The sequence below is a fragment of the Anoplopoma fimbria genome, chromosome 19, assembly GCF_027596085.1.
Source record: "Anoplopoma fimbria isolate UVic2021 breed Golden Eagle Sablefish chromosome 19, Afim_UVic_2022, whole genome shotgun sequence".
NCBI classification, from domain to species: domain Eukaryota; kingdom Metazoa; phylum Chordata; class Actinopteri; order Perciformes; family Anoplopomatidae; genus Anoplopoma; species Anoplopoma fimbria.
In genome coordinates, this window is record NC_072467.1 from 21,823,540 (window position 1) to 21,849,437 (window position 25,898).

At 40.3% G+C, this 25,898-nt stretch overlaps 1 protein-coding gene across 4 annotated transcripts in view; it reads right to left on the reverse strand.

Annotated features, from left to right (window-relative positions):
• avpr1aa (arginine vasopressin receptor 1Aa) overlaps positions 1 to 24,588 on the reverse strand; it is a 28,627-nt gene extending 4,039 nt beyond the window's left edge. Inside the window, exons 1-4 of one of the 4 annotated variants that reach the window (XR_008531917.1) lie at positions 23,967 to 24,588; positions 20,803 to 22,370; positions 18,107 to 18,257; positions 14,700 to 14,769 (exon numbers count right to left, since the gene is read on the reverse strand). Coding sequence is in view for 2 of the 4 variants with exons in the window: in XM_054619836.1 (XP_054475811.1) it covers positions 21,089 to 22,123 (1,035 nt within the window). In the remaining 2 variants the exon portion in view is untranslated. Of the gene's footprint in view, positions 1 to 14,699; positions 14,770 to 18,106; positions 18,258 to 20,689; positions 22,371 to 22,470; positions 22,548 to 23,958 lie in introns of those variants that run through there. The other 3 variants (XR_008531916.1, XM_054619836.1, XM_054619837.1) reach the window with 3 other exon arrangements.
• Between the last annotated feature and the right edge of the window lie 1,310 nt (positions 24,589 to 25,898).

Here is a 25,898-nt window from a genome sequence, read left to right on the forward strand (position 1 = left end):
TCCACAAATATTTTAAATTTCAAATGTTTCCTAAAAAACTCAATTTTTAGTGTGAGAGGTTTCTTATTTCCACACATACTTGTGTAAATTGCATTGGACTATGATTGGCCTCCAAATGAGTTGAGATGTCCCAAAATCATGCTCATGTACACGTCTTTTAAGGGTACTTTTTATTTTTGGTTTCTACATGCTTTAATGATCAAAAAACACAGAAGTTTTCTCATTCCGTCTGTCTGAATATACCTCTATAAACCCTCCGGTTAGCGCCTGTCTCTTTAAGACCCCTCCTGAAAAGTCCAATTTGCTGTGATTGGCTTGTGAGAAAAATATGGTGCACCTTTGCAAAGGTAGTTCTCAAGGCGCGGGTGGAGATCCTCAGATGGGGGCCAGTATAATCTTATGAGCCTGTATGACTACTGCAACTCACTACTTGCCGGAGCCCCGGCGTCGGCCATCAGACCTCTGGAGCTCGTCCAGAAAGCTGCAGCTCGCCTGGTGTTCAATCGCCCCAAGTTCTCCCACACAACTTCCCTTCTCCGTTCTCTACACTGGCTCCCTGTAAGAGCTCGCATCCAGTTTAAGACTCTGGTGCTAGCCTACAGGGCATTACATTTTACATTACATTACAGTCATTTTAGCAGACGCTTTTATCCAAAGCGACTTACAATCAGTAGTATATTACATATCATTCACCCATTCACACACTGATGACAGGCTACCATGCAAGGTGCCACCATCAGACTCTAACTAACATTCATGCAACATCCAGTCCACACCGATGGCAAGCCTTCGGGAGCAACTTGGGGTTAAGTGTCTTGCCCAAGGACACATCGACTGCCGAAGCCGGGTATCGAACCACCGACCCTCTGATTGGAGAACTACCTTGCTCCACTACACCACAGCCGCAGTGAAAGGAACAGCTCCTTCCTATCTCCAGGCCTTGGTCAAGCCCTACACCCCCGCCCGACCACTTCGCTCTGCTGCCTCGGGGCGACTGGTTGCCCCGTCGCTCAGAGGTCCCTGCGGCCGATCCACCCGGTCACAGCTTTTTTCTGTCCTGGCCCCTCAGTGGTGGAATGAACTCCCCACTGACCTCAGGACAGCAGAGTCGCTGCCCATCTTTCGGCGCAGGCTGAAAACTCACCTCTTCAAGAAGTACTACCCTGAGCCTTCCAGGTAGCACTTATTGTATTCGTATTAGTTTGTTACACTTATTGTATTCGTATCAGTTTGTTGCACTTATTGTATTCGTATTAGTTTGTTACACTTATTGTATTCGTATTAGTTTGTTGCACTTATTGTATTCGTATTAGTTTGTTGCACTTATTGTATTCGTATTAGTTTGTTGCACTTATTGTATTCGTATCAGTTTGTTGCACTTATTGTATTCGTATTAGTTTGTTGCACTTATTGTCTTAGTTTGTTGCACTTATTGTATTCGTAGTAATTTGCTTCTGCACTGTACTTTTGCTCTGGTTTATGCTCTTAGATGCTTCTTTAAGAAAGGAGATGCACTCATGACTTCTGGTGACTAGTAGTTCTCTTGAATACCTATGTTGAATACACTTATTGTAAGTCACTTTGGATAAAAGCATCTGCCAAATGACTGTAATGTAATTAAATGTAATGTAATGTATGTGACATAAGAAGGGGAGCCTAACTGAATGTCTTGTTGAATCACATGTTGTCTGGTCTAGGCAGCCCAAAAAACTGTTTGGCTCATTTCAAAGTTTGACTGTTGGTAGGAACTCCAGATCAGTTAACAAGCACTGAAACAGTGATTCTTCTTTTTTGTGATATGTCCCTCTCCATCTTCAGCCTTAAGTGTGAAACTCTGCACATACAGTACGTCACTCTGCACAGAGGATGTCAAACATCCAAGTGAGTTAACAATAAGCAGAACACATTTGAATGGCGGAGGTCTTTAATATTGTTAATTTGACATTACCCACCAGGCTTTTTTCCGTCTCTCTTCTAGCACCCTTTGTTAGAGCATCCTTCCACTCTCCACGGTTGCACACTCGTCTACCATTTCTTTGCTTTAGCATCTTTAGCGCCGCCTCAGTTTCCAAGTGACCTATAACAATGTGAATTGCTTATTACAGTTTCCATTGCGAAAGAACATGATTGCCAACTGGCTGTGGGTATCCGGCAGCTAATTAGCTCATCCGATTCACGCGTTGATAGTGAAGATAGTTATCTTTATTGCGTTCACATTGAAGTCACTGTCCGGATCGCCTCTCTTTCATTTCCGGTGGCCCTTGTAGTGAGTATTGCAAACTGGGGCCCCTTTACTAAAAATAACCTAGTGGCCGGTTGAACTGGCTTAGTGGGATAATTACGTTTCTCTCAATTATCCCAGTCACTGTTAATCTTCCCATCAGAGTCACAGCCAGGGATGTTTCTGATGCCTTGGGCTTCTGTTGACCAGCAAACCAGCCTCCTCCCATGGGGGCCCTGTTATGTGTCTGATTTTTACCCTCCCATAATCCACTCTGGTACAGTCCTGGGGCTTAAAGGACAGCAGAACGGATGTCTCCCTTCACGCTGGACTGAACCACGTTTATCCTCATCTCATGTTTTTGAAGATGTTCACTGGAGATGTCTTGTGCTGTTATTAAAGCTCCAGGCTTAGCTTGTCTCATCAGTTTCAGGACGTGAAGAAGGTTCATCAACCTCGACTGCGGACGGTGTGTCTGGGGCCGGGAATCATGGGAATGCATGTTGTGTCTCCAGTAGCCGGAACAGTCATTCTAAATCATTTCCGTGATGTTTCCCTTTCACTCACGGGCTTAAGGTTCTGCAAGAGATCCTCAGACTCTCTGGCAGCTATTGTTATCCTTTGGGATAAAGAGTCCCCTTGTGAAGGGGTTCCTCTTTAGTTTTGTATTTATTTGCACAACTTATTTCAGAGCTATGTGAAAATCCAAACATCTTCATTACACATTTTAATTAAATATGTAGCTGATTAAAGTCCAATTCAGAGTGGAAATCATAACCTTTTCTTAAAATGTCTACCTTGTCAACTCCTCTTATTTCTAATTAACAGTGTAGACACAAAGTTACACTTAGTATTTTAGTTCATTATCACGTCACTCAATCTCAGTCAGTAATAATCTATGTTAGCTCTGCTACAAAAACAAAAGTTTCTAACAGTTGAACGTTACGTCCCACAGGCTTTTATACACTGTCAATGTCACTGCCATGTGTAATCTCATGCAAGAGAGGAATGTCCTCTCTTAACAAAGTCATGGCGTGCATGCTTAACTTGTCAGTCTGGCTTATATCATCAACACCACATGCATTATAGTATATAATATAAGAGGGGGGGCTGTTCATCCTGCTCCCTAAGTGAAATATCCTTTTTTCTGACTGACATCAAGAAGAAGAGCACCTGAAAGAAAAAAATTTAAACTACAGAAAGCTGTAAAGCTCAACAGCTGACATCCCCTGACTCAGATAGATCTGTTTTAGTACTCATAAAAACAAAAAACAGTTTCTCCCCTGGACAACTGCGGTCCTACAAAGATCACGTCAAACAAAACATTTCATTATCTGTTCACTTTATGGAGGAACTTGTGCCAATAACCAGGACCCTTCGCAGAGGCCACCTATAATACATTCGTTATGTAAGTTTATATGTAGTAGATTTGAATGTTTTCCTCTGGCCTTGGGGCTGATTATACATCAGGGCTTCAGTAAACACGACATGCAGGTTTATAATCCTCACCGAGTACATAGAGGTTATGCAACTTGGACCTACGTAGATGATATACTGAAACCTTCAGTGCAGCTTTTGTTTAAAGCCACTTTCCTTGCCTCTGTGTTTAAATTTGAAAGACCACTGTGGTGTATATATGTGTATATATATATATATATATATATATATATATATATATATATATATACTACATTTTTCTTTAGGGGTTAATAATGCCAGATGGGCCGGCTCACCTACTTATCCGTAAGGCCACCACAATGTATAAAAAACAAATTGTCCTGTGAGCTGAGACCCACTCGACAGCATATCTGATTTGAGGTTACATGGTCCCGAAATTGTAAATTGGCTTATTTTACGGAAGGTGCAGTGGTACCGACCACAGGAATTTTACATTAGGGGCCCGTGGGGCACGGCCCCACCACAGGGCGCTGTTGTACAAAAGGAGTTATAGGCTTTTCTCTACTTCAGACACAATAATTGATAACTCAATTTTGTCTATTTCAAAAATCTTAATTAAAAAAACAATGTCATCATATTTTGTCGAAAATATCTTCTCTAGAAACATTGCTTTGTAGTTTGTAAGCTGCTTGCCCTAAAACGCTTGGTGGGGCACGGCAGAACTGGCCCTACTGCACTTCACACTTGGCCCAATCTTGCTCCATTCAGACTCTGGTTTCTGCTGTTTAAAATGTATCATACTACCACTTTAAAGCAACAGGAGGAGGTAAAAAAGCTTTTAACTTTGTAGCAAAACTTTCAGGGTTTGTCCTTTTGTGTTTTATCATGCCAGCATGCCCGAAGCCAATCCTGTCTCCTTGAAGTGACTTTTATGCATTACTAATTTGCAACAGCATCCGTTTTGAGCCTTGCTTGTGATTCTTATCAACAAAATGAGAAAGTGTTAATTAACAAATATGTTGACAAAAGCATATAAGCCAAATTTAATTTGTTTTCCCTCCATACCTTATCTTTGAACTTCCCTAAGTCTTGGTTTGATATTGAAACATCAACAGTGATTTCAAATCTCCCGTTTATGCTCAGTTAAAAAAAAATATATTTAATGTTTTTTCCTCACCTAATGGGGACAACTAGGTCAATTTAAATTATTTAAGCATTTTTACCTTGGTGTTTATTTGGGATCAATTTGACCCAGAGCTATTTTAGCTATATAAAACAATAAATAAAGATGAACATTTTACGCACAGTTGTTTAGATTGTTGTGGCTGATTTTGAGGTCATTATAACGTGCAGATTTGTAATCTTTAGAGCCCTAACCTGCCATAACCATACATGTAGTACTGAGAAAACCCCTTATATGTCCCACACAGCGAGGGAGGTATCATATAAAATATTGTACGGCAGCCTTCTCAACCATTTCTCTTGGTGCTCTCCATTTATTCTTGCTCAATTGAAAATAACTTCTAAGAAAAGTCCTTTGACATTGATGATGGAACTCAGGAGAATGTGTCTGAGACTGAGGATAGTGTTGAGGAGTCCAATCATGATGAGGCTTCCTCCTTTGATGAGACTGGATGAGACCTATGGGTTTGAACTTCCTTTTGTCTCTCAACTACCATCCCATTCTGTTCTCTCTCGGCCTCCAAGAGTGGACGCATTACCTTACAAAAATGGAAGTGATCATTGTCACTTGTCCCACTTGAACTGTATGAACAGTTGGAAGGCGTAGATGTGACCCACACCCAAGCCTACATTGGCAAGAGGGCCTAAGTCAAAAGGCAATGCCACATAGAGCCTTTAGAGCTTATATGTAACAGTATTACAGGATGTAATTGGGTCCAGCGATTACCCCTTCGTGTGAGGAACTCCTTAAATGGAAGTTTCCCTGTTGGGGCCAGTAGTAAAAATCAAGCCAGAGCTTCGGTATGAAGCTGTACAAAAATACACATACAGATCTTTATTTCCAATTTTAAGATCAATCTGTGGTTTCTGGATAATCTTTATGGACAGGTAACAGTTTTTCTGGATAAGTGAGCAGGGTTGTAAATATAACAGTGCAGGCACTGCCGGCCTGTAGGGTCAGAATACCACAGAGTAAGAGAGCACCCCAGCTATGAGTCGAGTAATCAATGAGTAACAAATGGGCTCTTGCAAGTAATTCTGAATACCACCCTGGAAATATGCCTGTATTTAAAGAGAAGAACTCAAATTAACATTGATGCCATTTGCTATATATGCCCCCACAAGTGGCAACCTCCGGTGCTGAGAATTGAAGCCAATGCAGAAGTGCCATAAACTGCAGTTCCTCATTTGGCCACTCGAGGCTGTCTCCTAAAGCTTATTTGTAGAGTCGGACTATGTCATCACTGAAAACGAGGCAATAGCCGGGTCCACCCACCTATGGCTTCCTAATTACTCTTTTAGACACCTATGGGTGGCGTCACAGGGACTGTTTCCCTATTTATACAGTATTTCGAAAAGGCAAATCCATTTTTTTTGGGGGGGGGAGTGGGTAATATAGACTGGGCAATAGCAAAACTAATGCCTATTCTAAACTACTAAAACTATTAAAAAAATGTTTTTATCTAAAGTGTATGCAGGTAGTCAAAAAGAGACGAGAAGTAACTGACACACAAAGTTAGGTAATTGTTTTAATTCAAATCATTTTAGTAAAGTTAAGAATAACGGTGGGAACTGAATCCAAGATCTCTCCCTCACCCTAACCAAAGTGCCTTTGTTGGCTGAAGATGGGTCCGTATGGGATACCAGTCTTAAGTGCTTTGTATGCCCACCAATAATCACCAGAGATTTAAAAAAAAAAAAAAAAAAGACTCACAGTATTGTGAAACACACGAAAACTAAACCCTTAAACATAGACACAGAATTGAATCAACACTTCTGTTACACGATCGCAAAAAACTGTATATTATGACCCTCACAAAGCTGGTATTTATGACAGGACTTCCATCAAGTGACCGCTTGTAACTGAGCTCCGTGTAGTAAAAAAGTAAATCTTGTTTTAAAAAGCACAAAAGCTTGACCTCAAACCTCTTCATATATTTATGTAGTTACTTTTGGTTTTATGCATGATCCCTGGGCCATTAGTATCACATTAACAGATTACTCTTCACATTTTATTGCATTTTGTTTTCTTTCACAATCCATTGCTTGATTGTATTTTTTCTATATATAATACACAATATTTGTGTACAGTTATTGTGTACACTTCTTTAAACTGCTATTCCTTAAAACTACATCTTCACAAGGAGGATAGTTCTGGGGCGTTTTTTGCTCCCGTCACATTTAACTCTCTGTGTCCTTTTTCTTCACTGCAATATGTTTGTATTTCTAGCACAATGTTGTCTAGAAGTTCTCTTTCGGAAAACCGATGGAATTGTTTGTTTTTTTCCTGGACCTGTGTGCTCTGGATTTCACTCACAGCAAGTAGAAGGCATTTAAAATTATATTCGGGGCTACACTGAAAACATCAGGGCTTAAGCTTCGACAAAATGACCTGGCAACGCAGACAAAGGTGCATCTGCCGGAGCTGAACCACGGAGGCCCGGCCCAATTAAACACAAAGATGGGGCAAATGTCTGTGTCCTGCGACAGCATGCCTATAATCAAAAACATGATAAAAGTTTGGATGAGATGGTGACTTAATTTGGTCTAACTCTAGCATTAAGGGCTACTAGCATAGAGACTACAGTATGCAACCCTAACAGCATAAATAAAACTTTGTTTTCCTCCAAAGGGGCAGATTAGCCAAAAGGGGGCAAATGAGCTGATGCTCAGGCAACTTTAGCCTGGCCTTGTGCACGTCCCTGATCTAGGCTCCATATAGAAATATATTTCTAGCCATGCCAGCAGTGTGACTCGATCTGTGACTATTCTGTGAGTCAGTCTTTCTGTTGGTCCACAACTTTGGTACCGACTGAAATATTTCAGATATCGGCGACATCCCGTTCCTTCCTATAAAAATGTAGCTCAATGACGCATGAAGCCAAAAAAGTCTGACTTCCGAGTATAGTATTCATGTGACAGTATGGGGATCTTGCACTAGCGTTTTCTTTTATTCCTGCCTCTAGCCTTCCGTCCAGCCTCCTTCTCTGGCTAATTGACATGAACGGAAAAGGGAAAGAACTCTGGATTCGCCGTTGATACTTTTTTACAACTTTTAGGACCTTATGATTAAAATAATGGCTATTCGTGTGTTTGTATTGGGAAGTTCATTTACCCCAAAGAAATTATCATTAGGTCCTAGAAGTTGTAAAATGCACTGCTAGCTAAAACTACAGTTCTTTTACTTCCTGCGTTTATGTGAATCATCCCGAAAACTTACACTAGTGTTACTGTAGGACAGGACATGAGAGTTGGTAAGAACTCATCTCTGTGAACACTAACATATGTGCACCTACCCTGCAGCTCATCACAACACTATGAGACAAAAAGTATGAGTAAAAACGTAGCCTTAAAAAAGAAGATCAGCGTCTCAAATGTGACTGTTAAGTATAGATAGATAGATAGATAGATAGATAGATAGATAGATAGATAGATAGATAGATAGATAGATAGATAGATAGATAGATAGATAGATAGATTTAAATCCACTTGGAAAATATTATCGTAGAGAAAGAGATGGAATGAGCAATGAAAAACTACCTAACTAGTCACTGTGTTTACAATCCACTTACAGTATATCTAATGCAGTATATATCATACAGACAGCACTCTGAAAGCGTTATCTTATGTTAGATTTACGATAGCTCACAAGGGCACCACCCACATGGCAAATGTAAGTACTTAATCTGATTTACTGTTACAGGAAAAACATATCTGTAATCTATATTGACTGCACTTTCAAGTGAATAATAGTCTGATATGGTGCAGCAGACGGATAAGAAAGGGATATTCTCTGCTATGTAGCTATGCGGGCGAGTCATTTGCCCTTTTATTAGAACATCTGTTTTGAGGTCCCATCACGTTGTTCTCTGTTTGAATAAAACCATTTTATTTGACAGTAAAATATTTTAAAACCGCTCTCATAAAGGCTAAAGCTGTTTTGATTGAAAGGTTTTGGTTGAACAAAGACATTCTTAAACATGAGGAATAACCAAAACCTTGATTTTTGAGGCAAAATGTGAAAGACAAGTATTTCTGCAGCATGTGATCAACATTTAATGCTTTTTCTGTTGTGAAAGTTACTTTTAACATAAACAGTCAAATTTAGCCGAGTTATTTATATGAAGATGGATGATAGGAGTGGAAATTTCAATGGCGTGTGCAGATGTGCATACATGTGGTCGTTGCTGTGTGTGCTTGCGTGTCCTGCAATCAGAGCTTAAGGGAAACTCAGCGGCATCAACAAAACTTAACATTCATCAGGAGAGTCAGACAGCAATGTTCTCATCGCTCTTTCTTTGAATCCACACACTGTGACCTCATAAGATCAACCCTCTGGGGCAGCATGCAGGCTTCTCTCTCTGATCTCATCCATTCATTTTCAGAGGAGACAACTTGTCTGTAATAGATTTATAAAGACAAATGTCTTTGATTGTCTTGGGATTATTTCAAGATTCTGTTCCTCTCTAAAAATGTTGACACTCAAAATAGATTACCACTAGACTTCTCATTTTTTGTTTATATTCTCACAATCATGATGGGTCCATGCATCCCACACAGTTATGGTACAGATATATATACACACACACACACACACACACACACACACACACACACACACACACACACACACACACACACACACACACACACACACACACACACACACACACACACACACACACACAGAGCCTGGTGTGCATTATTGTGTATGTTGTCACTTGCAGCCAATGCAGACACCGGTGAGGGTTTCAATTCACTTATAGTCCAACAGCTGCAGGAAGTTAAATTGTATAACGTTTGAAAATTGACATTAAATAAGAATACCAGTTCCTTTTTTTATCTTTCTTTTGGCCAGACTCCAAAGGAGTAACAGATGTTGCCACTAAGTTAATTTCAGCCTCAATCTAAATTTTGAGCTGGTGGTTAAACGGAGTCCTGTCCCTCTCTCTGGAGACATACAGTAGCTTCCTGCTGTATGACTGCAGCAGCTCGGAGGAAAACCACGAAAATATGGGCACAGACCACGACGAATGATGATCTTTTTCAGTTTGTTGTTTTTTGGGATAGTCAGTAACTGGGGCATTGGGAAACTTAATAGCCCAATAGCTGAAAAACATCTGGGTATTATTATTGGCATGCAAATCTATATGATTGCAAGATGGTGGGAAAGTAACACACAAAAACAGCAATATGGCCTGTTACGATAATTATGTTATGGACTTATCGTGAGATATTTGGATAAGACCTCAATCATTTTTATGTTATCGACATAAAATACCTCTCGATCATTTCTAGGTTATTGACTTATCGTGCAATATATGGACATGACCTGAGTAATTTTTATGACTCATTTAAGAGCCAAGAGAATAGAAAAACAAAAAATAAATGACTTAAATCTCTTAAAAATTTAGAATGAACTTCCCCATTGTACAAACTTTAACTTCCTGCTAAATTTGTTTGCAAGACAGACGGTGTCAAAAGGTGTTTGTGACCTATCCTTCACTGAGGAGAGAGTTGAAGGGCAAACAGAAATAGACGTGTCTGAATTTGGGGCCACCTTGCTGATAATGGCACATAAGAGCACTTCAGCTCGGCCTTTTACCCAATTACAGTCCTCTTTCCATTTCCTTCTCGCTGTTATTGTGTGTGATTGACTCACTGTGTTGTCTACTGCATGCCATTCATGCTAGCTAAGGTAAAGATCAGACTGGTTTTGCGTACCAACAGAACGTATGAGGCTTCATTCCCTCAGTTCATATGGAAGTATTTATATACACATGATGTTTCGCTCATATGGAACTGATCCAGGTTTGGATACAGTGAAAGATGTTAATAGCTGGAATCCTACATGGAGTTGAAACATTTGCTGGACTGTTGTTTCCCAGAATTTCTAAAGGCAGGATTGTGGACCGTTGATCAAAGATGTCCCCCCCCCCGATTGCCACAGGGTATTTTTGCACTCTGGATGGACTACACGCCCATCCACCACCTTAGCCTCCAAACCTTTACTGTCCGTCTCACTAAATAACACACTATATTAAACACCTCCTGGAAGGTTGTGGAACTACCAGGCAGAAAAGGTCACATACTATAAAAAGGCTCAGTCCATTCAATCAGTTTTAATGTCTTCACTGACAACCTTTACACTACCTTCACATCACTATATTTATTTTGTAGACCCTTTTGTCCAAAGGGATGTACAAGAAGTGCTTTCAAACATCAAATATGGAAGTCCAACCTGGCTGAAAAATATATTTCCCTAACCAAAAACTGCAACAGCTAAATGTTAAAGCCGACAGTAAAGCAGTTTCTGTAATACTTTCTAGAAAACCAACAGTCAGAAACAGGAAAACCACCAATTTATCTCTTGAAGAAGTCTCAGTGGGCACCATAAGAGCACTTCAGCACCATAAGAGCACTTCAGCTTGAACCACCAAATTGCACAATATAGAGAATACAAATCTATTCTCTATATTGTGCAATTTGGTGGTTCAATTAAATTCAATTCAGTTTAAATTGTATAGCCCAGAATCACAAATTACAAATTTGTGATTCTGGGCTTTACAATCTGTACACATGCGACATCCTCTGTCCTTCCCTCACATCGGCACAGGAAAAACTCCCCTTTAACAGGGAGAAAAAAGGAAGAAACCTATGGGAGAACGACAGAGGAGGGGTCCTTCTCCCAGGATGGACAGAATGCAATAGATGTCATGTTTACAGAATGAACAGCATAACAGAGATACAACACATTCAATGTATATGATTGAATGTGTTGAGTGGTATTTAATCTTCTCAACCATCTCGCTGCAAGAAAGTTAAACATTGTATTTTCCAAAGGATTGAGCCGTTCTTTTGGTAAGTAAGGCACACATTTAATGCATCTTCATGGGCGTGTTTGCTTAGATGACAGGTATGTCATGCCATAATTCTCAGATATACAGTTATTTTATGTCTCACCTCAACTCCATGCAGGGGCCTTTCTTTAAACCTAAATTTTGAGTCGTTTTCTTTCTCGTTTTTTTTTTGAGGGACAAAAACTGTCACTGATTAAAGCAAGAGGTTCAAACTCTCTTATTCAGAAACACATGGTGACACAGAAACCGTGTTTGTTTTCTCTTCAGTCTGTTCTCTCCCTTTTAGGCAAAAGAAAAACAATCTACTGAGGATTTTATCCCTATTTGCTCTTTGTACATCTGTTCAACATGTGAGACGGTCGTATCCTACCGAGTACCCTGTGTGCCTTTTGTGACTGATGCTTTAATTCCCTCGCACAGCTCTCAACCACATTTCAAATTTAGTATTACAAATATCACAGGTCCGTCCTTTACTGGCCTTTCTGCTTCTTCTAATGATCGAACTGTGTCCTGGACACTTCAGCCTAATGTTCCCAACCAATCATGGTAGCACAGCATCACTTTTCTTCTGCCTGTAAACACCAGACTAATCTATGTCTACTGATTTATGCACAGACATGCTCTTCTAATACAGAAAACAAAGCAGAACAGTGATGTGGTTGAAATTTGTAAACATGCCAGTGCAAGGTTAACTGGACCCAGGCTGGTCACAGTGAAAGGAAAAACAGCCGCGGTGCCCCCGGTGACCCTGCGCTCCTTTAAGGATGACCCCAGAGATCCGGTTCACAGAGGAAACTGCTCAGTATTCACACCCCACGGGATAAGAAGCCTAGACTCTTGCTAGCAGCTCTGTGAGGCTGAACTGAGGCACAGAAGTGAATATTTGGTCAAAAATCAAACAATCAAACAAATATTTTACCTCCAATGTAATTTATTAAACTAAATCGTGTTGGTGTAAGTTGCCTAGTTTTTGAGATATTAGCCATAGAGATGTCTGCATTTGCTCAAATATAATAGCACTCTATAGCACGCTGCTCAAAGCGCCAAATAATTTATCTGAAAAATAACAATGTTTCTTTCCAGAAATCATGAAGGTCTGTGGATTACCTCCAAAACTAGGCAACTCACACAAAAACAATCAGAATTGTTAAATAGCACTACAGGTAAGAGGGAAAAGATGCATTTTAGATTTTGGGGTGAATTTGTGGATATCACATAAATGATGAATTTGCAAATATTTCAAGTTGACGCAAGAGTTAAAATAATGTTCCTTTAAGTGTTAAAATTAAATCTGAAAGATGAGTATGAGAAACACACATACAAACTGTTTATTTCTATAGTTTCACATCCTTGTCGGACAGCTGGAGACACTGACTCGCAGAAATCAGCTGACAAACAAGAAGCAACAGTGTTTCTGTTCCCACATCAGTTTTCTCATTTCTCCAACACAAAGCGGCCATTCCACCCAAGTGTTTTCTACAATTCTGTTTTCAATGGCACAGTGTTGAAAAGTTTTAAGAGCAGATAGAACTTTGACAGCGAAACACGAGGCACATTCTAGCTCTCTGAGTCAAGATGAAAGATTGCTGGTAAGCACACGAAAGTCTTCGGAGCCGTCTACGGCGGTCACGACACCTCAGCCGGGGAGCTTTACTAGTATTGCCTTATCTCACGCAACAAGACTCGGCTATCACAAATAGAGAAATGTGAGATTGTAGATCAAGATGTTCCCTTGTAGCTCCTGCCATTTAGATCTGCAGCAGCTTGGCTTGCTGCTGGATCAGTGGGCATTTCAGTGAGTGCCAGGGGAGTTTAAACATTTCACTTTAAATCTGTCTAACCACATGGAGTTGGACTCTGAGTTTGCCAAAGGGATTACTGCAGAATGTAGCTTGTGAACCATGGCGACTGTTTAGCCTCTTGACATTGCATTCCTGTAGCTTCCAAAAAAAAAGAAAACTGAAATGATAATGAAAAGCTGACAAGATGGCCCTCATGCCAAGCGGTAGTCTGTTCTGTGGGACCTTGACTTGATGTTGTGGAAGAGCTCTCAAAGCATAACGATGACAATGTAAATTTTTACGTTATATGTTTATATGTGATTTTTAAATAATGAATAATTATAACAAGAAATCTTATTTTCTCTTACCTTGTCAGTCCATGTGGCAGCTTTCCTCACACTTTTTTGTTTTTCAGTGGCAGACATTTCCATATCTGTGAATAAGCCCTCTTGAGACCCTTCTCTGAGGGAACCTTAAACAGACCTGCATCTTCTGAAATAACTTTACAACCTGAGATTCTGTGGGATTTACTTGGTTTATTTTAAATGTCCATTAGGTGCCTTTACATCGATGCCACAGGTAGGCAAATTGTTAAGATTCTTTGGTTGCTTATTGTGACAACTTGCATTAAGAGTGTCTGAGCGGTTTAAGATTTGGAAACGGTGGGGTTCATCGCAGCGTTTATAAACTGAAATTCAAAACCATGTCTTAAGGAATCTGCCAGAGGCATGAAAAGACAGCATGATAAATCCATGAAGAGCTATAAATTACACTTGTTGTTTTTTTTCCTTAAGTGGGAAATGGTAAACTTAATAGATTTGAAGCACTTGAATTTTAGCAAGGAGCCAGACAAGTGATGTTATCATCTTATATTATCATGCAAGTTTTTTTTTCATCTAATCTCTTTTAGAGTGTCCTACCATCTTCTAAACTCCAACTAATGTACCACCAATTACGTTTTGTCCTTTTTAATGCATAATATCTTCATACTTCGCACATCAAACATATAGAATCAGTTCCTTTTTTTTTTTTTTTTTTTTTTTGCTCCAACTGAGCTGGGCAGAAATCCTGTTCTGATTCTGGTTTCTGTGTCTGGCAAATGCTGAAAAGAACACGTTCTTTTAGATTAAAGTTACAGCTAACGGAACATTACAGAGTGAATGGCTGCACTAGGTCACTGCCAGCGTGGAATACATCTCTCACTGCACGGACCTGCAGTCAAGTGTTAAGTGAAGGGTCTGGAATAGATACGGAGCTGCCGTCCTCTTTCTCTCTACATTGTTGTTTTTCTTTCAGGGTCTTGGAGTCGATGTCACAAGGTTCTCTGCTGATAAGAGATTTGTTTTTTAAACGGGGGATAAGTTTGCCCAGTCGGTGCTCATTATCAGAGGTTTGATATATGGTGTTGTTTTAACCTCAGAATATTGACCCAAGTATCACACTGCATGTTATATATATGATAATAAAGATGTATGTAACCCACAGAGGCATGCTATGGATACATTTAGGTCAACAAAGCACACAACCTCAACTGAGAACCTTTACACATGGATGCACACACATTGTCAATACACTACTCTTATGGCCTCTTTACACCCAGGCTTGATTATGGTCATTGATTTAGCTTGGAAAATGTTCCTTACAACGCAGGCTAATGTATTCAACTTGCATTATTATTATTTATTTAATTGTTCAATGCGAGCATGCCAAATTCAAATAAAATCCAATAATAACCATTGTTGGCACTAATCCCCCCCCCCCTTTGCCTATCATGCAGACACAGGCAGCAGCACACAACAGAGCTCAGATGGAAAGGCTCCTGTTCTTGTCTCAGCTGACAGGACGTGTTTTCTCAGGAGGCAACTTATCATGTTTGTCCTGACATTCCAGAACCAAACAATACAGCGAGGAGGCAGAAATAAGCACGCTGTAGTGAAGTGTGCCGCTTCACCTGTATTTCTACCTGTTTTTTAGGAATTTATTTATTGATTATGTCAAAGGCTTATAAATATTTCCACCTTTTGCTTAAAGGTGCAATGCATATGTCCAGAATTTTAGTTTAAAACATGAAAAACTAGAATTGTCTCACATTACAGTGTTGACGTTATGTCAAAGACATCTTTGTGTGGTGTTTCAGACAGATCTAATGAAATGAGCGTGCAGATCAGTTAGCCCCAGCCCATCCTGTCTTGTTATACCACTTGTACCTGGAGTTGCCCATCCTGCTGCTGCAAGTGCTCGGACGTATTATCGAACTATCCTAATTGCTAGTATGGTTCCTTCCAGGACTAATGAAATCTGCCTTCTGGCAGCTCACTAATCGATGCATTACATCTTGTTTGTTAAACAAAAAAGTAGTGGTGTCAGACTATTTCTTCGCTGTGAGCAGTGACTTCTTCTCCTCAATTTTATACTCACTCACCCGCCAATCATCTGAGAAGCTTCATCATTTCTAAGTTCTGTTACTTTTAACTTCCTTATAGTCGCTTGATCTTGGGGACTGAGAATTCATAAACACTTTAAAAGTTGTTTTTTTTCTTCACCATTTGAATATGAGTAGCGCATCTTCTTTTACATTACATTACATTACAGTCATTTAGCAGACGCTTTTCTCCAAAGCGACTTACAGTCAGTAGTATATTACATATCATTCACCCATTCACACACTGATGACAGGCTACCATGCAAGGTGCCACCATCAGACTCTAACTAACATTCATGCAACATCCAGTCCACACCGATGGCAAGCCTTCGGGAGCAACTTGGGGTTAAGTGTCTTGCCCAAGGACACATCGACTGCCGAAGCCGGGTATCGAACCACCGACCCTCTGATTGGAGAACTACCTTGCTCTCCACTACGCCACAGCCGCCCCAATTCTTGTCATTGGCAATTTAATTTAATGAAACCCTATGATTACTTTGTATTTCAATGCAGACTAACATTTGAGTCCGCACCCAGGCTGCATAATGCTTCACTGGAACAGAGTGTGGAAACCGCACTACCGCCAGCCAAAGCGGCTCCATAGGAAATGGGATTTAAGCGCCTACGTAAAGGGCATGCCAGTGTTTTATCCAAAACTCTAAAGACCATGGATGAACTGAATTCCAGCTGAGAACAGCTTCTGTTCTCTTTAAGGGAGAAAACTGATGACTTAAGCTGCTTACTTTCAGCTTCAGGAGGTGCATGTCATTTATTTTTAAATGTAATTGGACAATGTATTAGTTTAAGATTAAAGCTGAACACAGAGGAATGCTTTAATTAACTACATTTATATAAAACAATTGCCATAGGGTAACAGTAGCTTGTAAGAGGCAGTTTAAGGAGCTAATTCAGAAACTATATAATTTTTAGCATCCAGGGCTCATTGCATTTGAGAACAGAAGCATTTACGTTGCAACAAATGCAGTAATAGCTGTTGTGGATTACAAAATAACTTCATGTTGGAATAAGCAAAGCTATACATGTACGTGGATGCATATACACGCTGTAACACGGAGACAAAATAAAGATTTAATAGATGTGGCAGCAGTGGAGGTGATTGAGCTAAATCAGTATGAAAGTCATTGCTTAGGATTAGACAGATTTTTCTCGTTATGACTGTTGCTTCTGTGTGCAATTATCCCGCCACACTACACTTTCAACATACGTGCACACAACATGATTCTCTCGCAGCAAGGTAATGTTTTTCTACCTGAGACAAGTACGCTTAATCCATCCTAATTAAATTGTAATTGAAGTGCAGCAGTAGGAGGACATTTCCATCTCTCATCAGGCACAGTGAGAATTTAATGTTTTCAGTGTGATCCAGGCCTCGACCTGCTGACATGCAATCTTGGTCTGCGGAATCATGCATGCTGTCTGCAGCTGGCAGACAGCGGCTGGATCATTGATCGCAGTTCACTTTGGCTGCTGGATAAAGTCTGCTAAAGCTGGGTTCTGGATAACATTGCAACTGAACTCTTCTTCACTTCCTTAGATCCAACAAGCATGAGCGGAAAGCCTACAGGAACAGCGCCCACCCTCCCATTGCAACTCAAATAGTTTATGTTATTGCCATTCGAATTTATAACACAAATAACATTATCAGCGAAACTTAACTTGAATGTACTTAACTTCTGTTTAAGGTGGAGCTTTCAATTCTAAAATTATGCTGGATAGTTTAATGAATAATAATGCATCGTATTTTAATTGTTATATTTCTTGAGTCAAATTTGAATTTGCAATGTAACAAGTAATATCTCTCTTTCAAGTCAATGTAGTACTATATTGTCTTCCTTCACTACACTACACTATGTCTGTCTAATGAAGTGAAACATTTCAGCTGATTTCATGTAAAACAATATACAAATCTAAAAAGTCTGATGTGACATCACTCAGGGAAGAATTACCTGTATTTAAGGAACTCAATGCTACTCCAAATATACAGTAAGCACCTTACTTGTGTATAAAGTTTAAGGTTATTGAGAGTTATAAAGATCAATGATGTGTACAAAAAAAGAAAGACATCAAAAGTGTACATAACAGACTACATTTTTTATCTGTGAAGTAAATCATGCTAAACATCATGTTAAAAAAACAACAGAATCCTTCTGCTATTTTAAATAAGGAAACTTATGCTAACACTAAGGACAACAAATGAAGGCAAAAAAACGTACATTCATACCTGTTCATGGTTTATATTCCCTGCCGTACAACGGTGTCATGTCTCCGTTTCATATCCTGAATCCCGTCTTTGTGTGTCGTAAAGGACAGCAAATATTGATCCTTCTTCTGTGGTACATGGCGGCGCTCACATCTCAAACAAGTCTTTGTTTCTGATAAGGTGGAATCAGTGGGGAAAGATCAACAAAATTTAGTCAAAAGAGCAACAGATAAGAGAGTCTTGTACCTGAGGCTGTCTTAAGCCCCCAGACCTGATTTATATTGAAACAACGATAAAACTAGTTATAATTATGATGCCTCTGCCACAGTGTGAAAAACACAGGATTTAATGAGGACTGCACACTTAACCACTCTTGCTTGCTGAGAACGAACCCAAAGGAAATCATGGTGGATAAAAAAAGATAAGGACACCTCTACAGTAGTCATGTCTACTGAAGATAAATGCATGGACAGGTGTTACCAAATCCTGCTGAATCAAAAGTCATTTAATCTGGCTGCCGTCTAATTGGAAAAAATAAAAAAAATGTTTTGGATAAAGGCCATGCTGTGGGAGTAGTTAGACAGTCTTAAACTAAAACAAAGGCTTTCAATACTATTAACCACAGTGTGTCTATATCCAAACTTCTCAAAATTAAATTATCTGATCGTGTCTCACAATGGTTTGACTCATATCTTAGGGGTAGAGTTCTACCCCAGGAGTTAGTTCTAAGTCCATTGCTATTCAGCATGTATATCAATGACCTACCTGAGAGTTGGCCTGTGGTAAATGTACGCGGATGATGCTGTCTTTTATGTATCTGCCAGATCATACATATAAATGCTGCTGACCAGCTGAATCATTACATTGTGAGCACAGCAAGGCAGCAGGCATAACCTGGTGAGAAGAAGGTCAGGGCTCTTTGAAACATCCTCAGCACAACCCTGCTCAGAAAATGTTTCTGCAAACTCTTGTTTGCAACCGTCCAGATTAATGTACACCTGATAGATTTTTGAATTTGAGCAACAGCCCATTAACACTTTCTCCTCAGAGAGGATTATGTTTGCCCGGCCCATAGCTCTCTGCATTTCCTTCACTATGTACTTCAGTTGATCTTTTTTCCAGAGACCAACATCCAGAGACCAACATCAATAATAATAGTTAAAAAAGTTAAAAATAGTTCAAATAGTTGTTGTTTTTTTCTCTGTCTGTAAATATAATATTTCAGTTATTGTTGTTTTTTCTACTGTTTTTTTTATTGCTTATTTATAATACTTTATTTTATTTTTATTTTTCATTTTTTATTTTTTATCTTGTCTTCTTCTACTATGTCTCTTGTGTGCACTTTACTCTACGCTGTTGTAAGCCTGCAAATTTCACCGCTGCGGGACTAATAAAGGATTATCTTATCTCTTATCTCTTATCTTAATAATCAAACCTATTATAACACAGACAAGACAAGCAATAGTGACCGCCCAAAGATATGGGTTCCCGCCAGTTATCAACCAAACCATCGAAACTGAGGATAGAGCTGACAAAACAAATACCAATATTCCACCGATAGCAGGCATCAGTGCTCTAAGCCAGACTGGGGGCACTTTACTTTGAGAGACATCATTGATCATCCTCACAGCCTTTCTGTACTTCTCGTGATCCTCAATGATCAGGCGCAGTTGGTCTGGCACCTCCATGTCACTGAACTGACCACAAGCCCATTTATTGAGTCCCTCATCATTGACAGCAATCAAAGGCTGCAGGGCCTTCCCACTGTAGATAGAAAGAGGCTGGAAGGGCACCACAGTGGACCCTTGAAGCTGCTGGTTGGGGGTGCAGAGCACCTTGAGCAGCTTAGTCTTGAAGTCCGGGTCGTTGGCCTCCAGGTAGGTGAGGTGGCAGAGGTGGAGAGGAACAGAGACTCCTGGCTCCAGCAGCACTGGGACGATGGGTTTCCTCTGCAGGCAGTCTCTGAACAAAGACATGTTGGCCTCCAGGAGACACCAGCGGCTCCTCACAAACTCTGGGCTGAGAACCAGCAGGACTTTCTGGCTCTCCACTTCACAATGTGTTTACCCGGTCAGTCTCTCTGCTGTGTGGTGCTTTATTTGACTGACAGTGATCAGCCAGGTAAAGGGTATCTTCTGTTGCATTCATTCAAAGTCTGGCACCTTCCAGCAAGTTTGTGACAAAGTGTGGATGTAGCTATTTGTTCTTAAAAGCGATAATTGTTATATATCTTGAGTAAAATTTGAATTTGCCAGGTTACAAGTAATATCTCTCTGTGAAGTCAATGTAGTACTATATTGTTTTCCTTCACTACACAACACTATGTCTGTCTAATGAAGCGAAACATTTCAGCTGATTTCATGTATAACAATATACAAATCTAAAAAGTCTGATGTGACATCACTCAGTGAAGAATTACCTGTATTTAAGGAACTCAATGCTACTCCAAATATACAGTAAGCAACTTATTTGTGTATAAAGAAGTAATCAAATAGGCTTAAGATCAAGGTTATTGAGAGTTATAAAGATCAATGATGTGTACAAAAAAAAGAAAGACATCAAAAGTGTACAAAACAGACTCAAATTTTTATCTGTGAAGTAAATCATGCTAAACATCGTGTTAAAAGAAACAACAGAATCCTACTGCTCTTTGAAAGAAGGAAACCTATTATAACAGTAAGGACAACAAATAAAGGCAAAAAAACTTACATTCATACCTGTTCATGATACAGTAAATCCCAGCATATTTAATGAAGAGTGATCGCACAGTGTGGGTGATCGAGAACTGAAAGTAAACTCCGGAAGAAGAGGGTGCCAAGCATCCTCACTGTTCTGCTTTCAGGTTTGTTAAAGTGACAGCCTCCTTCCTGATGTCTGAGGGGCTTCTAACATGAATTAAGTGACTGTGCCTTTAATGGCTCTTGGTGGCTCGTATTAGTCAAGACATTACATGATGATTTGGTGAGCTTTAATCTAACAGTAAAGACAATAATGTGGCCATTACTATTCCCATTGCTCTGTACTCAGTTGCTGTGAGACATACTGACAGAAACACACCCCTCCCTCCAGGTGACCAGTGGAGCTGGGCTGAGGAAAGGGGAAGTGTCTTTTAGCAAGGCAGCAGGCATAACCTGATGAGAAGAAGGTCAGGGCTCTTTGAAACATATCCTCATCACAACCCTGCTCAGAAAATGTTTCTGCAAACTCTTTTTTGCAACCGTCCAGATTAATGTACACTAGATAGATTTGTTTTAAATTGAACCGACAACCCATTAACACATTTTCCTCAGAGAGTATTGTGTTTGCTTTGCATATAGCTTTCTGCATTTCCCTCACAATGTACTTCACATCTCCCCACTTCCAGAGACAAATCTGAATAAACAACCCCAATGGAACACAGCAGAAACCAGAAATAGTGAGCACCCATACTCCTAAAGGGTATGCGTAAAACCTTTGGCTACTACAAAATATGATTGTCAAACCTGTGGAAAATGCTGTCATGATTAAAAAACATATTATGCCTGTAAGGTAGATCAGTACCCTAACCCAGAGTGGGCGAAACCACACTTTACTTTGAGAGACATCATTGATCATCCTCACAGCCTTTCTGTACTTCTCATGATCCTTAATGATCAGGCGCAGTTGGTCTGGCACCTCCATGTCACTGAACTGACCACAATCCCATTCATTGAGTTCATCATCATTGACAGCAATCAAAGACTGCAGGGCCTTCCCATTGTAGATAGAAGGAGGCTGGAAGGGCACCACAGTGGACCCTTGAAGCTGCTGGTTGGGGGTGCAGAGCACCTTGAGCAGCTTAGTCTTGAAGTCCGGGTCATTGGCCTCCAGGTAGGTGAGGTGGCAGAGGTGGAGAGGAACAGAGACTCCTGGCTCCAGCAGCACTGGGACGATGGGTTTCCTCTGCAGGCAGTCTCTGAACAAAGACATGTTGGCCTCCAGGAGACACCAGCGGCTCCTCACAAACTCTGGGCTGAGAACCAGCAGGACTTTCTGGCTCTCCTGGATGCAGTCGGACATGTTTTCCAACACGGTGCGGCCGGGAGTGAAGTCACGCTCATGGTAGCAGACCTGCAAGCCGAAGGACTCCAGCTGGTGGATGAGGGAGTGGGTCCACTGGTAGTCGGTGCTGCTGTAGCTAATGAAGACATGGTAACACTCGCCATCTCCCAGTGTGGGAAGATCATTAATAGAGGGAGACAGTGGGACAGGCTGTGACTGTATGTCTGCAGTCTGCAGGTCATTGGCTCCATTATCTACGAAGAAACTATAATGAAAAGAAATTATTATTGAGAAATCCTTTTTGAATATTTAATATAGCCATGGTTTTTTGTTAGCATAACTCGTCGACTCATTGAAAAAAATACCTTTAGAGGTCATCTTACAGCAAAGTTCCTTAAAGTCACTTCAAGTTTGGATATGATGTAAGTTCAGCAACATTTGACTTTGAATAAGGAAATGGAATATGATTAAAACATTTGAAGGTAAAGAAGAAAAAAGTAAATTTAAAGTTGCTTTTCATGAATTTGTTGTTTCCATAGCTCTGTGTTTTTGAACTGTGATATAAGCAGAATGTACATGCTATACACGGACGGGGAAGACAAAGAAATAGGTAATTTTATGTCAACACTGATAGTCTATCATCTAGTTCTTTAAAAAGAGGATATTATGGGTTTTGAATCACCCAAAAGTGACCTACCTATCAAAAAATATCATCCTCTCCCAAAAGAAATCAGCAAATACATTTTTTTCTTTTTAAAGGTGTCCTTTTGTCGCAGGTGTTTTAGACCTAAAAGTATTCTATGCAACAATTTCCCTTAAAAAACAATGTATTGTCTTAAACAAAAATGATCCCTCTCAATCATCGCTAATGAACCTAGAGAAGTGTGTTGTGGTGTCTGTATCGACAGAGACCCTGCCCTCTGCCTGCATTTTGTCTTTTCTTCTTCTTTTGCTGTTTTCAGGATGTTTCAGGGCATCAGCAAAGAGCATTTGGACCGCATGTGGGGCTGTGACCCCCAGTCAATAAGCAGGCTGTGCAGCCAGTTCAAACACTGCCCCTTTGGGTACCAAGGCTCAGGGTAAGAGGGACTCTATAGCGTCTGATAGACGGCTGAAAACGGATTGCTACATCGCTGTCTGTTTTTATTTGCTTCTTTGTGTAGGCCAATAAGTTTACCTGGTCAGTCTCTCTGCTGTGTGGTGCTTTATTGGACTGACTGTGATCGAGCGGAGACACAGGCAAGGAAGGAGTAGACAGGCCACAGCCATGTAAAGGGTATCTTCTGTTGCATTCATTCAAAGTCTGGCACCTTCCAGCAAGTTTGTGACAAAGTGTGGATGTCGCTATTTGTTCTTACGAGCGTTAATTGTTATATATCTTGAGTAAAATTTTAATTTGCAAGGTAATAAGTAATCTCTCTCTGTCAAGTCAATGTAGTACTATATTGTTTTCCTTCACTACACTACACTATGTCTGTCTAATGAAGCAAAATATTGCAGCTGATTTCATGTATAACAATATACAAATCTAAAAAGTCTGATGTGACATCACTCAGCAAAAAATTGTATTTAAGGAACTCAATGCTACTCCAAATATACAGTAAGCAACGTATTTGTGTATAAAGAAGTAATCAAATAGGCTTAAGATCAAGGTTATTGAGAGTTATAAAGATCAATGATGTGTACAAAAAAAAGAAAGACATCAACAGTGTACAAAACAGACTCAAATTTTTATCTGTGAAGTAAATCATGCTAAACATCATGTTAAAAGAAACAACAGAATCCTACTGCTCTTTGAAAGAAGGAAACCTATTATAACAGTAAGGACAACAAATAAAGGCAAAAAAACATACATTCATACCTGTTCATGATACAGTAAATTCCAGCATATATAATGAAGAGTGATCGCACAGTGTGGGTGATCGAGAACTGAAAGTAAACTCCGGAAGAAGAGGGTGCCAAGCATCCTCACTGTTCTGCTTTCAGGTTTGTTAAAGTGACAGCCTCCTTCCTGATGTCTGAGGGGCTTCTAACATGAATTAAGTGACTGTGCCTTTAATGGCTCTTGGTGGCTCTTATTAGTCAAGACATTACATGTTGATTTGGTGAGCTTTAATCTAACAGTAAAGACAATAATGTGGCCATTACTATTCCCATTGCTCTGTACTCAGTTGCTGTGAGACATACTGACAGAAACACACCCCTCCCTCCAGGTGACCAGTGGAGCTGGGCTGAGGAAAGGGGAAGTGTCTTTTAGCAAGGCAGCAGGCATAACCTGGTGAGAAGAAGGTCAGGGCTCTTTGAAACATATCCTCATCACAACCCTGCTCAGAAAATGTTTCTGCAAACTCTTGTTTGCAACCGTCCAGATTAATGTACACTAGATAGATTTTTGAATTTGAGCAACAGCCCATTAACACTTTCTCCTCAGAGAGGATTATGTTTGCCCGGCCCATAGCTCTCTGCATTTCCTTCACTATGTACTTCAGTTGATCTTTTTTCCAGAGACCAACATCAATAGTCAAACCTATTATAGCACAGACAAGACAAGCAATAGTGACCGCCCAAAGATATGGGTTCCTGCCAGTTATCAACCAAACTATCGAAACTGAGGATAGAGCTGACAAAACAAATACCAATATTCCACCGATAACAGGCATCAGTGCTCTAAGCCAGAGTGGGGGCACTTTACTTTGAGAGACATCATTGATCATCCTCACAGCCTTTCTGTACTTCTCATGGTCCTCAATGATCAGGCGCAGTTGGTCTGGCACCTCCATGTCACTGAACTGACCACAAGCCCATTTATTGAGTCCCTCATCATTGACAGCAATCAAAGGCTGCAGGGCCTTCCCATTGTAGATAGAAGGAGGCTGGAAGGGCACCACAGTGGACCCTTGAAGCTGCTGGTTGGGGGTGCAGAGCACCTTGAGCAGCTTATTCTTGAAGTCCGGGTCGTTGGCCTCCAGGTAGGTGAGGTGGCAGAGGTGGAGAGGAACAGAGATTCCTGGCTCCAGCAGCACTGGGACGATGGGTTTCCTCTGCAGGCAGTCTCTGAACAAAGACATGTTGGCCTCCAGGAGACACCAGCGGCTCCTCACAAACTCTGGGCTGAGAACCAGCAGGACTTTCTGGCTCTCCTGGATGCAGTCGGACATGTTTTCCAACACGGTGCGGCCGGGAGTGAAGTCACGCTCATGGTAGCAGACCTGCAAGCCGAAGGACTCCAGCTGGTGGATGAGGGAGTGGGTCCACTGGTAGTCGGTGCTGCTGTAGCTAATGAAGACATGGTAACACTCGTCATCTCCCAGTGTGGGAAGATCAATAAAAGAGGGAGACAGTGGGACAGGCTGTGACTGAATGTCTGCAGTCTCAGGTGAATACACTGGCTCCATTATCTAAAGAGAAGACAGTGGTGTAAACATCACAATTATAATTGTCCTACAAGGATTCTCTGTACCATTACTATACAACTACTAAGTGCATTTAAAAGTAAAACCTACAGTGTGGTTTTATATGAGATATTTACTAGCCAAGAGTAGAGATGAGAAATTGTAGTTAAAATAATCACAGGAGCTGGAAACACATCAACACCTGTAAAATCCATTTCTATATAATATTATTGTATTTGTCACTTTTTCCAGTGTATTGGTAAAGTCAATTTCCTTATATGTTACAGTATTTCTTATTTTTTCTTTTACAGACAGGTTCACAAATATGCTCTAAACTGGTAATATATTAAACTTATATATATACAGCTCTGGAAAAAATTATCAGTTTTTCTGGTTTTACT